The sequence below is a fragment of the Mustela nivalis genome (genome assembly GCF_964662115.1).
Source record: "Mustela nivalis genome assembly, chromosome: 5".
NCBI classification, from domain to species: domain Eukaryota; kingdom Metazoa; phylum Chordata; class Mammalia; order Carnivora; family Mustelidae; genus Mustela; species Mustela nivalis.
Genome location: NC_139024.1, coordinates 120,749,843 through 120,765,990, shown reverse-complemented (window position 1 = coordinate 120,765,990; position 16,148 = coordinate 120,749,843). Strand labels below are relative to the sequence as shown.

Genomic DNA, 16,148 nt, shown 5'->3' with positions numbered 1-16,148 from the left:
ATAAGATCCACGTTTTTCTAGAGGCATTCCTGAACCTCCCCATGCAGGATCTGATTTTATCCCTCTACTTTCATAATATATTGTGGATATCTCTCACGCCTTCGAAATACAGTTTTCGAATGATTTGCTGAAGGGTAGTAGGTCTGATTGGAGCACAGTAATAGGAGAGACAAAGGAGGGAACTAGTACATTTCGTAGAATGAAACCCATTGTGAAGGGAATACAAACTGCCAATAATATCAGATATACAAATATATTTATAAAAATTGTAGGTTATAAAATTAAATGTCTTAGTCACTGGTTGCCGATATGTTGATGAAAAGATCATTCCTATCCTACCTTTGTTCAAATGATTTACATGTATTATGTAAATAAATAGAACTAGCAAAAGAATGCCTACACTGCAAGGGGCCTACAACACCCTCCCCTTCACCCCAGGATTGGCCTGCCTATCCACTTCATTTGCATTACGTGATTTAATAACTAGAAGGCCCCGCCTCTCTGATGCTTTCACCTCTCGCGAATGGACGCGTGAGTCGGGACTCTTCCCTCGTTACGTAAGCCCCGCCCCCCGGCAGCCAATCCCTTTCGCCCCGTGCTCTGGCTCCATCTCCTTTGCTGAAAGCGCTGCCAGTCTTCCATCGTTTCGTTCCACTCTCGGCGTCCCTACGTTTCTCGGCTCCGATCTTTCCACGAACGCACGACGCACGCTCCGCCCCTTCCCCCACCCGCATTCGTCGTGGAAATCCTGCGCCGTAACCGCCCGGCGGACGGTCACTGCATTCCCGCCCCTCTACGCGTCTTAACGGCCGACGCCGGGGGCGCGTCTCTTTAGCCAACCGGCATCCTAGCGCCTGAAAGTTCCTCCTCTTTATGCAAATAACATATGCCTGGTCTGCACACCCTGCCTTTTTTTTTTTCAAATAAGGACAGCCCTCAAAGTAAAGAGGGATAGGGTAGAAGGTGCCCCGCCCTTTATGCAAATAAGTGGGCGTGCCACACGCTGAGGAAGGCAGGAGGGAGGGGGTGCTCCCGGGGGCGGCGGTTGCCCGGATGGGCCGTTAGTCGGAGCCTAGCCGCGGAGTGAGCGAGGGAGACGGGAGGAGCCGAACCCGGCGCCATCCGCCGCCATCCGCCCCCGCCCCACCGCCATCCCACCTCGGGGACCCCGTAGGCCCCGGTCCCGGACCCCCGCGCACCCGGCCAGGTGAGTCTGGGAAGCCGAGTGCTAACGCCCTTTTCCGGCGCGGGAGCGGTGGTAGCGGCGGCGGCGGCGGCGGTGGCGGGCCGGCGGCGGGGGGGTGGGGAGGAGAAGCTGCCATTAGCCGCCGCCATTTTGTCCTCCTGCTGCCGGGGCCTGCCTGCCCCTCCCCCTCTGATACCCCAGCTTGGTACCCGGACCTCCAACCCCTCACACAGAGTCTATGGCCTGCCCTTAACCACCCACCTTCCTGGCTTCATGGGGTGACCCCCTCTTCTGGGCCCTGAGCTCCCCACCCTCAGCTGCGCTCTTGGCCTCTTCACCCCAATCTGTGGGTCCCCTTCCCCCCCGCGACTTTGGGGTGGGCCGCGCCCGCGGATCCTCGGAGAGTCTCCTTTCCTCCATATTGGGCCACCCTCCCATCCACCCAGCACTTGGGTTCCCCTTTCTTGACGCCCCTCTTCGCGTCGAGTCACTCCCATCCTGGAACCCTGCTTTTATTCTACATCTTTGCTTTTTATGTTCCTCAGTCTTTCTGTGCTTTTTTGTTTTTCCTGTTTCTGTCTCACCTCCCCTCCTTTTTTTACTTGGGTGTCTTGACATTGCCCTCTTACTTTGCTCTGTATCTTTTCTTTACCATTTCTGGTTAACTGTATTATTTTCCACGTCCTTTCATGTTGACCCTTTTTTATTAGTGTTGCTCCGCTATTTGTCTATCCCCTTTTCCTTCATGTATTTATTTTTCAAAGATTGGAGTCTTTAAACACCTATAGGGCAAACCCCGCTCCTTTATCTTACCTGTCTAAAACTTTTCCCTGGTTTTTATCCCGATTTTACTCAGCTTTTTATTGCGGGTCTGCCTGGATTTCCCACCACCTCCCATTTCTTTCCTGTACGCCATTCCTTCCTATAAATGAATGCCTGGTCACTCAGGAACCCACTGACGATGCAGAGTTTGGCCTGCTTGGGGAGGAAGGGATATTGGGAAAAGAAATGACTGCGGATGAACATTCTTACTGAGAGGAGGAAAATGAAGTTCATCTGGCTTTGGCCCCATGGTTACAGAGTGTGCTGGAGGTGGCTCCGTAATGTTTTGTATTTCTCACATCTGCATAGGGTAAGCAGAGCCCAGCAGTGCTTTCATCTGGAGACCAGATTTTTTTTTCCAGGAGCTGGGATGAGGGCAGATTTAGGGAAAAAAATAGGTGAATATTCCAAATACTAGGGGTTTTGTAGCTTGGGAGTATGTAGAGCCCCAATTCCATGAGGAATTATCTGGCACCAGCCACCAGTCTGGCTGAGCAAGCTCATAAAATCGTTAAACTCCCGGCATACCTTCGTGTAAACCTCCCCAGATGGGAGTGAGGCTGCTGGGAAAGGAACCTGGGGCACAGTTAGGGAGCTGGTGTCTAATAAGTCAGGGATTTAAAGCTCTGTTCCTTGCAGGATGGAGCTGTATGCTTCTTTCTGGTTGTTTCTAGGACTGGGACTTGCTGTGTTTTATCCTATGTCTCTGGAATGCTTTTTGTGGAGGGAGTTTGTTAGGATAATGAAGAAGTGACTACCTGTATAATAGACTGGCACAAAAGAAGTGAGTGTGTACTACCAGAAGGATACTAGATTTTTTATTTAGATTCCCTTGGCAAGAGGTGTCTGGGGGAAAGAGGGACCATGGCATTTGGGCTCTGTGGGAGTTGCTTAAAGAGGTGGGAAGTATGAACAGGCTAGAGAAAAAGACATCAGAGGGCCAAGTATCTGGGCCCCTAGTGAAAATGCAAACGAGCATCTAGGTTTCTCTTGGAGTCAGTAAAGGGAGCAGAGACTGAAACACTTGGTGTTTGGCCCACAGGCTCCGGCACGTTTTGGGGGAGGTGCCTGCAGGACCCAACGTACTCAATGAGCTTCCAGCGCAATGTCCGATCGCTCGGGGCCGACTGCCAAGGGGAAGGATGGAAAGAAGTATTCCTCGCTCAACCTGTTTGATACGTATAAGGGCAAGTCCTTAGAGATCCAGAAACCCGCTGGTGAGGGTCCTGCCAAGATGTTCCTAATTCCTAGAGGCTGGGCATGAATGGGGCATACATTCTAAAGCTCTTTGAAGGGAAATGGTCATAGCCAAGTATTAAAAGACTAGAGGAACAATAGATACTTCCCAGCTTTATCTTGGGTCCCATAGGGAACATTGGGCTTTGGATGAACACCAGTGACCCTCCTACAAAGGCGTGTCTATAGTTCCCTGTCTTTGGACACGTAAGAACTGGAGGCAAAGAAATGTGGACTTGGAGAATTCTGGGGCCAGCTTGCTTCCTGCAGGCTCAAGATGAACCATCCAACAAACAAGCATCAACTGTAATGCATCTTATTGTTTACAGTGGAATTTTAGAGGTTGCTGAGGGCAAAGGAAGGAATGGTTTCTTTAAAAAAGTTTGTTAATAAGACATTAAGGTGGTACAGATGGGGCCTAGGGTAGGAAACTGTCTGATTGTCCATGTGGGGCGTTCTTCACCCTCCTATCTTTTCTCCAGTTGCCCCTCGCCATGGCCTGCAGAGTCTTGGGAAAGTTGCCATTGCCCGGCGTATGCCACCCCCAGCCAACCTTCCAAGCCTGAAAGCCGAGAACAAAGGCAATGACCCCAACGTCTCACTAGTGCCGAAAGACGGAACAGGATGGGCAAGCAAACAGGAGCAGTCCGACCCCAAGAGGTAGACAGAGGTCTGGGGCACCTAGAGTAATGACTGTCTTAACTTTAACTTTAGGAGTGGGTTGGTCTAGCCCAGCCACATAAGATCCAGAGACCGAGGGAAGCCTCTTGGTTATTCCAGGGCTCTTTAGTTAGAGGACTAAGGAATGACACTTTTACCTTTCTGTGAGGTGGAAGGAAGGGATCAACAAAGAGATGACAGCCTACATGGGGTGACTAAATTAAAGTATTTTGTTGCAAGTACTTGTAAATAGTAACAGATGGGCTTGGGTTTACTTCCTGTCCTCTATCAGTTGGACAAGTAGTGGAGGCATCTCAGGTCCTGGATAACCTTTCCATCCTACCATTTCCTTAGTTCCGATGCCTCAACCGCTCAGCCGCCGGAATCGCAGCCACTGCCGGCTTCACAGACGCCTGCCTCCAACCAGCAGAAACGACCCCCAGCAGCCCCCGAGGTGTGTGAAGAACTAGGTGGTATTGAATAGCTGGGGGTAAGAATGGTTTGTAGTTCCACCGCTCACATCACCGTTTATTATTTCTCTGCTTCCCCAGAACACTCCTTCGGTTCCAAGCGGGGTAAAGTCCTGGGCACAAGCCAGCGTCACCCATGGAGCACATGGAGATGGTGAGTGCAGGGCTGCTTGGGGAGCTTGTTCTGTGCACTGTGGTAGGTAGGAGCCCTGCACTATACCTTTAGCAAAGTGTTCTTTGGTTCTCTTGCTAAATTTTGGGCCCCATATTAGGTTTCACGGGCCACATGAGCAAGTTCATTTCTGTCTTACAGGAGGTCGAGGGGGTGTCCCAGAACTGACCTTGTTTATTGGGGAATGGGTACACAGTGTGTAGGGGGTGAGTTTTAAAGCAGGAATTTGATGATCTGGTACTATCAGAGCCTTTGAGTTTTGTGGTACGTTTTCAGTAAATATGTTTTTTGGGGTTTTGGGGTATTTTTTGGTCTGCTACTCTGAACCAACAGGTGGAAGGGCATCAAGCCTACTGTCACGATTCTCTCGAGAGGAATTTCCGACCCTGCAGGCGGCTGGCGACCAGGACAAGGCTGCCAAGGAAAGGGAGTCTGCCGAACAGTCGTCTGGGCCCGGACCAAGCCTCCGCCCCCAAAGTGAGTGGTTAACATTTGTGAGTTGGGTGAGTGAGTGAGTGAGTGAGTGGTTGGTTATATTTTGTACAGAACAGTACCTTACTCCATCTCAGAGCTAAGTTCTGGCGTATTCACCTTTTTCTCCATCATTTTTAGCTATCTTCCTTCTTTGCTTTTTCCAAAATACAGATTCTACAACTTGGAGGGACGGAGGTGGGCGTGGCCCTGATGAGCTGGAGGGCCCAGACTCCAAACTTCATCACAGCCATGATCCCCGGGGGGCGCTACAGCCTTCGGGCCCACCCCAGTTCCCTCCCTACCGCGGAATGATGCCGCCCTTCGTGAGTTTGCATATCTTGTTTTGGAGTGGTTGCACTTGAAACTAGAGAGTTACCAACTAGGAGTGAGCCTTTGGAGGGGACAGAAAGAAAGCCGGGACCTATGACAGAGGGAAGGATGATAGGTTTAGGGAGCTGGTTGCATATTTAAGCATCTGCTCTTGGGCCATTTTGCAGATGTATCCCCCGTATCTCCCATTTCCTCCGCCCTATGGACCCCAGGGGCCTTACCGATACCCTACTCCTGATGGGCCCAGGTGAGTAATCCAGGTGTGGGTTTCTGGTTGGGGCAAGGGAAGCCTCTTAGGGAGATGGTCTTCCGGCCCAGAGGCGGAGTCTTGTATGTGGTTCTACAGCATGCCATCTTCGACACTCTGTCTCCCATTTGTCTTTTCACATGCAGCCGTTTCCCCCGTGTGGCAGGCCCTCGAGGTTCAGGGCCGCCGATGCGCCTTGTAGAGCCTGTAGGTCGGCCTTCGATTCTTAAAGAGGATAATCTCAAAGAGTTTGACCAGTTGGACCAGGAGAATGATGATGGTTGGGCAGGTCAGTGCATATGAAGGATGAAGTCTTTTGATCTCAAAAGTCAAAATCTGATGAATAAATAGGGGATTGTGTGGGAGAAAGGAGACGCTGAAGGGTAGGGGAAACAGATGGCAGAAAGCCAAGATCTGGTAAAGAACTGAGAGGTGTGGGAATGCCAGGACTCTCAGTGTGGCTTCATGCAGAGAGGGATTGGTGTTGGGAGCGCATTTATACTCCATAATACCCAACCCTGTCCTGTGTTCCAGAAGTTAGCTGAGGTTGGAGAGCAGAATACTTGGGATATCACTTTTTCCTTCTTCCTATAGGGGCCCACGAAGAGGTCGACTACACTGAAAAGCTCAAGTTCAGCGATGAGGAAGACGGGCGAGATTCTGATGAGGAGGGAGCTGAGGGCCAGTGAGTTGGGGGCTCAGTTTCTCTCACAGTAATGTCCTCTTAAAGGAGCTGGTTTTCAGCTGATTTTAATTCCACTGTTGGTCTGCTCACAGCAAGGAGTCCCAATCAGCTGCTGGTGAGGAACGGCCCCCTGAAGCAGATGGCAAAAAGGGCAACTCCCCCGGCAGCGAACCGCCCCCTCCTAAGACGGCCTGGGCAGAGACCTCTCGGCCTCCAGAGACAGAGCCGGGGCCTCCTGCCCCAAAGCCTCCCCCACCCCCACCTCACCGGGGCCCCGCCGGGAACTGGGGCCCCCCTGGGGACTACCCAGTGAGTGTCTACAATGAGGGGTTGAGAAGGGTCAGTTGTGGGAGATGAGTGTCAGCTGAGAAGTTAAAGCACTAGTGATAGAGGAAGCTGGGGGGAGGGTCAGGAAGGGGCTCCAGGAAGTGTAAAGCAGTGGAGCAGCTCTGAAAAGCATCCAGAGCATCTCTGAGACATCTTTGGTGTTACGGGAACGTGGGTTAAAAGAAATGGGATGCTGGTGAGGAAGAACAAGGAGCCCTGGGTGTTTGGGTCTCTGAAAGAAGAGAGGAAATAAGATTAGGATGAGTTTGTCCCTACCCAAAGAGGCCACCAACCCAAGGCCGGTGCCTGCCCCCACAGCTAGAGACAGTTGGTCAGTCTGTGGAGAAGATAATAAATCTGACGACTGACACCTCTGGCCCTGCCGGGTCTGCCCATTGACAGGATCGGGGGGGCCCTCCCTGCAAGCCCCCAGCACCCGAAGACGAGGATGAGGCCTGGCGGCAGCGGCGAAAACAATCTTCATCTGAGATCTCCCTGGCTGTGGAGCGGGCCCGGCGCCGACGAGAGGAGGAAGAGCGTCGCATGCAAGAGGAGCGCCGGGCAGCCTGTGCGGAAAAGCTCAAGCGACTTGATGAGAAGTTTGGGGCACCTGACAAGCGGCTCAAAGCAGAGCCTGCTGTCCCACCTGCTGCCCCTCCTGCCCCAGCTCCGCCACCTGCAGTCCCTAAAGAACTCTCTGCACCTCCAGCTCCTCCACCAGCCCCAGCCCCAACACCAGAAAAAGAATTGGAAGAGCCAACATCATCCGCTCCTGCCCAGTCGGCCCCCACTTCAGGTGTGGCTCCAGCTCCCACGCTGGTGAGTGGTGGCGGCAGTACCAGTAGCACCAGCAGTGGCAGCTTCGAAGTCAGCCCAGGTACGGAAATGGGGATAGGGTACTCTAGGTGTCCCTTTTTTTTTTTTTTCCTCCGTTGGGGCTGAGGGCACAGGTGGTAAGGTTGGGAGGAAATGAAGCAGAAGGCATGGTTTCAGTTTATCAGACGATCAGTGGTGGAAGAAAAAAAGGGTTCCTTTGTTCGTATGGATATCTGAGTTGGGGAGGTTTTACTATCTGAGTTCCTGGTGAGCAGTGACCTCTTTCTTTCGTGGTTTCCTTGGTAGTACATGCCACCATCGTTGGCTCTTCTTTAGAGAGGGTGTTTGTTGGAGGTAAGAGCGGAGTTAGTGGGCTGTTGGTCACAGGTCTCGGGGGACTAGATCACCGTGATGATTATCTTTTTGTCAATGCAGTGGAACCCCAACTGCCCTCAAAAGAGGGTTCTGAACAACCAGAAGAAGTTCCCTCTCCTGCCACGACCCCAGCCCCAAAGGTGGAATCCAAGGGTGATGGGGTTGGTCCCACCCGGCAGCCCCCCAGCCAGGGCTTGGGCTACCCCAAATACCAGAAGTCGTTGCCACCTCGTTTCCAGCGGCAGCAGCAGGTGAGAGCCTTCTTTTTTTTTCTCATAAGAGTGGTTTCCTTTTCCTGGCTTTCTCTTGTACCCAGTTCAGAAGGTGCCTTCCAGGTCTTACCACTGCCATCTCTGGTACATCACCCTGGTATCCATCTAGTCCTAGTATCTGTCATGTCTGTGTATTAACTTTGTTTATGGGCTTATTTCCTTTCCTGCTGGGGGCGAGGCCGGGGCTTTGATGCCTCTCTCGTCCCTTCTGCTGTCCTTCACCAGGAGCAGCTTTTGAAGCAGCAGCAACAGCAGCAATGGCAGCAGCATCAACAGGGTTCCGCCCCACCTGCTCCAGTCCCGCCATCACCACCACAGCCTGTGACCATGGGGGCTGTGCCAGCTCCACAGGCTCCGCCACCGCCCCCCAAGGCCCTATACCCAGGTGCTCTGGGCCGTCCCCCACCCATGCCCCCGATGAACTTTGATCCCCGCTGGATGATGATACCTCCTTACGTGGACCCCCGGCTCCTCCAGGGCCGGCCCCCTCTGGACTTCTATCCTCCTGGTGTGCATCCCTCTGGTAAGAGCCCTTGAGGGGGTGGGTAGGGGGCACTGCAGTCCTGGGAAGCAGATGTTCGCATTTTCTGTGCGGATGAAGGGTCATGGGTGAAGGACGGTGGGTATGTGCTTTAGTGTTGCTCAGAATGCTCTTTGTTTCAGGAATGGCTTTGGGGGAGAAACAATGGGTTTCCATTGGCCTGGATTTATTTGGGGGGAATTCATCAATTCATTCATAGGGAAGCTGAGTGAAAAAGATAACTCCTTCAAGAGTGTCAGGGTCAAGCCTGCCTGTAATAAGAGATGGAGGAGTTGATGTCAACGTGACTGACAGAAGTAGATTGGGGAGATGTTGCTTGAGCTGGATGTCCTGTCACATAGAAGAGGGTTAGCTTTCTCATCCCTCTTGTTTTCTTAGGCTTAGTTCCCCGGGAGCGCTCAGACAGTGGGGGTTCAAGCTCAGAACCGTTTGAGCGCCATGCACCTCCCCTCTTGCGGGAGCGGGGCACTCCACCAGTGGATCCAAAGTTGGCCTGGGTAGGAGATGTCTTCACCACCACACCCAATGATCCCCGCCCGCTTACCTCCCCACTGCGCCAGGCTGCCGATGAGGATGACAAGGGGATGCGGTGAGTCTGTGTAGTGGAAGTGGGTGCATTTGCCAGTGAAAGGACTTGGGTTAGGAGAAAAGGTTCTTTGGATTAGTGGTGAGGTGACAGGAATAAATGTGAGAGGAGTGTCAGTGGGGTAATAGAATGTTCTTTTTCTCCACCAGGTTTTGCTTTTCCTCATTCTAAGTTACTTAATTTCTACTTTCTGTGTCCGTTTTTAGGAGTGAGACTCCTCCAGTACCTCCCCCGCCACCCTATTTGGCCAGTTACCCAGGCTTTCCTGAGAATGGAGCCACTGGGCCCCCAATCCCTCGCTTCCCTCTGGATGAACCAGCTCCCCCAGGGCCCCGTCCACTCCCCTGGCCCCCAGGCAATGATGAAGCCACTAAGGTACAAGCTCTGCCACCCAAGAAGGAAACCCCCAAGGAGGAGGCTCCACAGCTGACGGGGCCAGAAGCCGGCCGAAAGCCTACACGCCAAGGCCCCCCTCCACCTCGCAGAGAGAGCCGCACTGAGACCCGCTGGGGCCCTCGCCCAGGCAGCAGTCGTCGTGGGATCCCTCCAGAAGAACCAGGGGCCCCTCCCCGCCGGGCTGGGCCTATAAAGAAACCCCTACCACCTACAAAAGCTGAAGAGCTGCCTTCCAAGCCACTGGAGCAAGGCGATGAAAGCCCCAAGGTTCCAAAGCCAGACCTCCTCAAGGCTGCAAAGGGGAAGATAGGGGTCCCCAAGGAGACCCCGCCCAGTGGGAATCTTTCCCCTGCCCCAAGGCTTCGAAGGGATTACTCCTATGAAAGAGTGGGTCCTGCCTCTTGCCGGGGCCGGGGCCGAGGCGAATATTTTGCCAGAGGGAGGGGTTTTCGGGGGACCTATGGGGGCCGGGGACGGGGAGCCCGCAGCCGAGAGTTCCGTAGTTACCGAGAGTTCCGGGGAGACGATGGGCGTGGAGGTGGAGCAGGGGGACCAAACCATCCCCCTGCTCCCCGAGGCCGCACTGCCAGTGAAACAAGAAGCGAGGGTTCAGAGTACGAAGAAATCCCCAAGCGGCGTCGGCAGCGGGGCTCAGAAACGGGCAGTGAGACCCACGAGAGCGATCTGGCTCCCTCAGACAAGGAGGCTCCCCCGCCCAAGGAGGGAGTGCTCACCCAAGTCCCTCTTGCTCCTCCACCATCCGGAGCCCCTCCTTCACCTGCCCCAGCCCGCTTTTCCACTGCCCGAGGCGGGCGTGTCTTCACTCCCAGAGGGGTGCCATCCCGCAGGGGGCGAGGGGGCGGGAGGCCTCCTCCACCCATTTGTCCAGGCTGGAGCCCTCCCACCAAGTCCCTGGCTCCCAAGAAGCCTCCAACAGCTGCATTGCCACCAAGTAAGGAGCCTTTGAAAGAGAAGCTGATCCCAGGGCCTCTATCCCCCGTGGCCCGGGGAGGCAGCAGTGGAGGCAGCAACATGGGCATGGGTGTGGAAGATGGTGAGCGGCCCCGACGGAGGCGGCATGGGAGGGCTCAGCAGCAGGACAAACCGCCTCGGTTCCGGAGGTTGAAACAGGAACGGGAGAACGCTGCCAGAGGGGCTGAGGGCAAGCCCTCTTCCCTAGCCCTGCCAGCCCCCACCTCTGGAGCAGAGGAGACACTCACGACAGTATCCGTGCCCCCACCCCCGCGCCGGGCAGCTGCCAAGTCTCCTGATCTGTCAAACCAGAACTCTGATCAAGCCAACGAGGAATGGGAAACTGCATCAGAGAGCAGCGACTTTGCCAGTGAGCGCCGGGGGGACAAGGAGGCTCCCCCACCTGCACTGCTGGCCCCCAAAGCTGTGGGAACTCCTGGGGGTGGTGGAGGTGGAACTGGACCAGGCCTCTCAGCCATGTCCCGTGGAGATCTGAGCCAGAGAGCCAAGGATTTGAGCAAGCGGAGCTTCTCGAGTCAGCGGCCCGGCATGGAAAGGCAGAATCGGCGCCCGGGCCCAGGCAGCAAGGCTGGCAGTGGTGGCAGCAGCAGTGGCGGAGGTGGTGGGGGACCTGGAGGGAGGACCGGCCCAGGGCGAGGGGACAAGAGGAGCTGGCCCTCTCCCAAGAACCGGAGGTGGGTAGGGACGGGCTTTGGAGTTTATTTCTAAGGTTAAACCGTTGGGGAGGGAAGAAGATCTGAAGGAAAGGGAAGTTGGGTGCCACGGAGTTTGAGGTCTAAGGGCATGGGCTGCTAGGCCCTGAACAGTCCTGTCTAGGGAAGGTAACTGGAAAGTGATTGCTGATCAAGTTGAGCATGCATGTATTTGTTTCTTAATTTTGCATGCATATAGAAATTCGTTAGACGTCCTCAGAGACACCTAAATTTTAATGGGGAAGAGGGAGAGGTTGGAAGTTTGGACTGGTAGGGAAAATGTTAATAATTCTGGGAATATTGGAGCTGATGCTCTGTTTTCTTCAGCCGACCTCCTGAGGAGCGGCCCCCAGGGCTTCCTTTACCTCCCCCTCCACCCAGCAGTTCTGCTGTCTTCCGCCTGGACCAAGTTATCCACAGCAACCCTGCTGGCATCCAACAGGCTCTGGCCCAACTCAGCAGCCGCCAAGGGAGTGCAGCTGCACCAGGGGGGCACCCAAGGCCCAAGCCTGGGCCTCCACAAGCCCCTCAAGGCCCCTCCCCTCGGCCCCCAACCCGATACGACCCTCAGAGAGCCACCACCACCAACAGTGTCAGTTCAGGTAAGCTGGAGTGGCTGTGGGTGGGAACATCTCCATCCCCAGAGGTCAGGAGGCAGGGAGGAAGTCTGGCCTGGGGGCTCTGATCCTGGGTGTCTGCACTGAGCCAGGGCAGAAGGATTGGGAGGTGGCTGATGGGAAAAGCAAAGGTCAGGGGTAGAGCAGATGCTGATGAATTTTCCCTTTTCCCTAGACCCCCACTTCGAGGAGCCAGGGCTGATGGTGAGAGGGGTGAATAGGACTCCCCGGGACTCTGCTGGGGTTAATTCCTTCCCCACAAAACGACGGGAGCGGCCTTCCAGAAAACCAGAGCTGCTGCAGGAGGTGAGAGATTTGGAGCTTGACGTTGTGCTTAATTGCTCTTACTCCTGAAGGCTCTTGTTACCTTTTTTCATTTCCCTATTCTCATTATGTCCTTATTCCAAATTCTCAGTATTAATCACTGGTTGTCATCTTTTTTGCCCCATACTCGTCCAGCCTCTTCCAGTTCCCTGTTCCCAGTTTATTAATGTTTTGTCTCTGGCCTTTCTCACTTTTAGGAATCTTTGCCGCCTTCTCATAGCTCTGGATTCTTAGGCCCAAAGCCCGAGAGCCCAGGCCCTCAGGGAGAGTGCAGAGACGCAGGTACAGAGGCCCTGACCCCTCACATCTGGAACCGTTTACATACTGGTGAGTAAGCCTGAGGAGGGGTGGGAAAGGCTATGTCAGAGGGCTGAGAGGGCAGGGCGGTCTCAGGACAGTGTCTCACCTCTGGCGGTTTTCCCCCTGGTGATTTTCCCAGCCGCTAGCCGGAAGAGTTACCGGCCTGGCTCCATGGAGCCCTGGATGGAACCCCTGAGCCCTTTTGAGGATGTGGCTGGAACTGAGGTTCGTCTGGGCTGGGATTCTTCCCCATCTGTTCTGTGTTGTCTGGGGCTAACCCTGTAGTTCTGTGTTTCAGTTTGTGTGTTTGTAAACATCAGTGAGGTATTGGGGTGTTTCCTGCTGTGACTTAACTGTTTCTCTACTCCTTTCAGATGAGTCAGTCTGACAGTGGGGTGGACCTGAGTGGGGACTCTCAGGTGTCATCAGGTCCCTGCAGCCAGCGAAGTTCCCCTGATGGAGGACTCAAGGGGACAGCAGAGGGGCCTCCCAAGCGGCCTGGAGGTCCCTCACCCCTGAATGCTGTTCCTGGTGAGGGTACCCCTGGCTCTGAACCCTCTGAACCTCCTAGGAGACGGCCACCTGCTCCCCATGATGGTGACAGAAAGGTAAAAGATCAAGAAAAGAGGAATGTTTCTGAGACTTTGACCTTGGCCATACACTTGTCTCTTTCCCTGTGCTTGTGTGTTGTGGCCAGTCCTTCATTTGGGCTTCCTTTTACTTCCCCAACCCAGGAGCTGCCCCGGGAGCAGCCTCTGCCCCCTGGCCCCATTGGCACTGAACGATTGCAGCGAACAGACCGAGGCCCAGAGCCTGGCTCCCTCCGGCCATCCCAGCGACCTGGCCCCCCAGTCCAGTTTGGCACCAGTGACAAGGTATAGCATGGGCAGGATCAGAGTATCTCGGGATGGGTGGAGAGAAGGGAAGGACTGGAGGTGGGATGTGGACAGTACACAACTTGAGTCACGGGACGGTCTCCCCTTGTCACTGCCATAGGACTCGGACCTGTGTCTAGTGGTTGGAGACAGTTTAAAAGCAGAGAAAGAACTAACCGCCTCAGTCAGTGAGGTGAGTAGGAGGATTTGGTGGAAAGACCTTCAGTTTCTGGAGAAAATAGCTGGGTATGACCTGGATGTCTGGGAAGCTGATACTGCTCCTAATCAGGTTTCTTTACAGGCCATTCCAATATCCCGAGACTGGGAGCTGCTCCCCAGTTCTGCCTCAGCTGAGCCACAATCGAAGAATGTGAGTTCTGGGCACTGTGGCCCAGAGCCGCCCAGCTCCTCAGGCCAGCGCTTGTACCCTGAGGTCTTCTACGGCAGCCCTGGGCCTCCCAGTTCACAAGTAGGTCCTGTTTCCTGTCCCATGACCCCCTTCTGCCTGCTGTCCCTCACAGCCCAGCCTTTTCAATTTGTGTAGTTATAAACCATCATTATTTGTGATTTCGTTTTTCTCCTTGCTTTTACCGTAGTAGGTGGGGCGGGCAATCTTTTCTTGACCAGAAAAACTGGAGCTATTCCAGCCTTGCCCTCCCGCAGGTCTCAGGGGGAGCCATAGATTCTCAGTTACATCCCAACAACGGAGGCTTCCGCCCTGGGACACCCTCCCTTCACCCTTACAGGTAAGCCTAGATGCCTTTGGATCTCAGAAGGGAGGAGGGAACAGTGTTTCCGTGGGAGGGAAAGGGAAGACCTGTTTCAGAGATACCAAAAGCTGGTAGACTTAGCTTAGAACAAATGAATAAAATGATTCTGGTTTCCTGACTCCTCCCCTGCACCTGAAATTTTTTAATTTATTAGTTAATTAATTCGTTTGTTTGTCTTCCCTCTCCAGATCACAGCCCCTGTACCTCCCCCCGGGCCCAGCGCCCCCCTCAGCACTGCTTTCTGGGGTAGCTGTGAAGGGCCAGTTTTTGGATTTCTCCGCACTGCAAGCAACAGAGCTGGGGAAGTTGCCAGCTGGAGGAATCCTGTATCCTCCACCTTCCTTCCTTTACTCTCCAGCTTTCTGCCCCAGCCCGTTGCCCGATCCACCCTTGCTTCAGGTAAGAGGTGGGCAGGTGTTGGGCTTCAGGAGTTGAAAGGGAGAGAATGCTTTTGGGAGAGTTGACACCGATCCCTGTGGTCCCTAACAGGTGCGCCAGGATCTGCCATCCCCCTCAGATTTTTATTCTCCTCTGCAACCTGGTGGCCAAAGTGGCTTCCTCCCCTCGGGGGCCCCTGCCCAGCAGGTACCTTTTGTCGTGCTTTTTGCCTTTCGTTCTATTTCTGTGACCAGCCTCTGGCTTATTTATTTAACTATATTTCTCCTTTTCTGACATTTTTCCCTTCCATCCCCCCTCCCACCCCTGGCCCATATTTCTTACTGTAGATGCTTCTACCCATGGTGGACTCACAGTTGCCTGTGGTGAACTTTGGCTCCCTGCCACCAGCGCCACCTCCTGCCCCACCACCCCTTTCTCTGTTACCTGTGGGCCCTGCTCTGCAGCCCCCCAGCCTGGCTGTGCGGCCCCCACCTGCTCCTGCTACTCGGGTGCTGCCTTCACCTGCCAGACCTTTCCCCCCTAGTTTGGGGCGAGCAGAGGTAAGGTACAGGAAGCAAGGGGCTAGGGATCTCATAAGAGCTAGGGGTAGGGGTTCAGAATCTGAAGAGGAACTGGGTTGAGAGGCAGGAGGCTCATGAATTTTTTTCCTTCAGCTGCACCCAGTGGAACTAAAGCCGTTCCAGGATTATCGGAAACTGAGCAGCAACCTTGGGGGACCTGGGTCGTCTCGTACTCCCCCAGCTGGAAGGCAAGAAGAGGGAGTGGGGATGCAGATTGCCCATCCTTAAGGGCTTGCTTTCTTAGGGGAGCAGGGAGCAGGTGTCATGTTTGCCTTAAACACCCTTCTTCCTGTAGGTCTTTCTCTGGCCTGAATTCCCGTATCAAGGCCCCGCCTTCTACCTACAGCGGAGTCTTCCGCACCCAGCGCATCGACCTCTACCAGCAGGTGAAGGGAGAGATCCCTGTGCCCCCAAGTCAAAATTCAAGAGTTACCTACCGCTTAAGTTCCTGTCTTTCCATCCTTTGCTTCCCGGTATGACTTACCCTTGCTTGTGTACTGTTCCCTAGGCCTCCCCACCAGATGCCCTGCGCTGGATGCCGAAGCCCTGGGAGCGGGCGGGGCCACCTTCTCGAGAGGGGCCTTCCCGGCGGGCAGAGGAGCCTGGGTCCCGAGGAGACAAGGAGCCTGGGTTGCCCCCACCCCGCTGAGGAAGTTCCCCTTGCCCCCTACCCCCCGGGGCTTGTATATAGATTATAAATATATAAGGGGGAAAGGGGTGGGTGGGGAGGGGTTGTGGGGCTGGGGCCTCACTTCCCCTCCACCCCCCTCCCCTGGTCCCCTATCCCTGGGGCCGTTTGTTAAAAAAGAATAATAAAAGGATTAAAAAAAATTTCTGAAATGATTTTGGGGATGGGTTGGTTGTTTGCAGTCTCACGTAGCAGTACAGTGCCTAGGGATCTGTGGAGTGGTTTTAGGAAATTTAACCCTGGTGATCTGTTGTAATAAGTTACCTCAAAATTTGACCACTCAATTACATATTTAGAGTTAAGAGCAAATCCATTTCTGGGCCAGTGTGTGAGGT

At 54.2% G+C, this 16,148-nt stretch overlaps 1 protein-coding gene across 2 annotated transcripts; it reads left to right on the top strand.

Moving 5' to 3' along the window:
- Positions 1–495: 495 nt before the first annotated feature.
- Positions 496–15,968, top strand: PRRC2A (proline rich coiled-coil 2A). Of its 2 annotated transcripts, none has more exons than XM_082732806.1 (31): positions 496–1,207; positions 3,051–3,225; positions 3,727–3,904; positions 4,259–4,358; positions 4,456–4,528; positions 4,880–5,023; positions 5,192–5,343; positions 5,518–5,597; positions 5,744–5,886; positions 6,192–6,282; positions 6,375–6,591; positions 7,012–7,486; positions 7,861–8,051; positions 8,298–8,595; positions 8,992–9,202; positions 9,406–11,262; positions 11,665–11,882; positions 12,073–12,203; positions 12,419–12,548; positions 12,661–12,746; positions 12,896–13,129; positions 13,256–13,396; positions 13,518–13,589; positions 13,698–13,865; positions 14,060–14,142; positions 14,355–14,565; positions 14,656–14,751; positions 14,892–15,104; positions 15,219–15,313; positions 15,421–15,511; positions 15,634–15,968. In XM_082732806.1, exons 2-31 carry the CDS (start codon positions 3,114–3,116, stop codon positions 15,772–15,774), a joined length of 6,432 nt encoding a protein of 2,143 aa, XP_082588932.1. In that variant the 5' UTR covers positions 496–1,207; positions 3,051–3,113; the 3' UTR covers positions 15,775–15,968. The 2 variants fall into 2 exon arrangements, with proteins under 2 accessions (XP_082588932.1, XP_082588931.1); XM_082732805.1 differs by having other exon boundaries at positions 11,608–11,882.
- The last annotated feature ends 180 nt before the right edge of the window (positions 15,969–16,148 follow it).

Excerpts from the sequence above, each read along its gene's own strand:
- PRRC2A (XM_082732805.1), top strand. The coding sequence starts at position 3,114 with ATGTCCGATCGCTCGGGGCCGACTGCCAAGGGGAAGGATGGAAAGAAG. Across the intron at positions 4,529-4,879 it reads CCATGGAGCACATGGAGATG|GTGGAAGGGCATCAAGCCTA; the intron begins GTGAGTGCAGGG and ends CTGAACCAACAG. Across the intron at positions 12,747-12,895 it reads AGGATGTGGCTGGAACTGAG|ATGAGTCAGTCTGACAGTGG; the intron begins GTTCGTCTGGGC and ends TACTCCTTTCAG.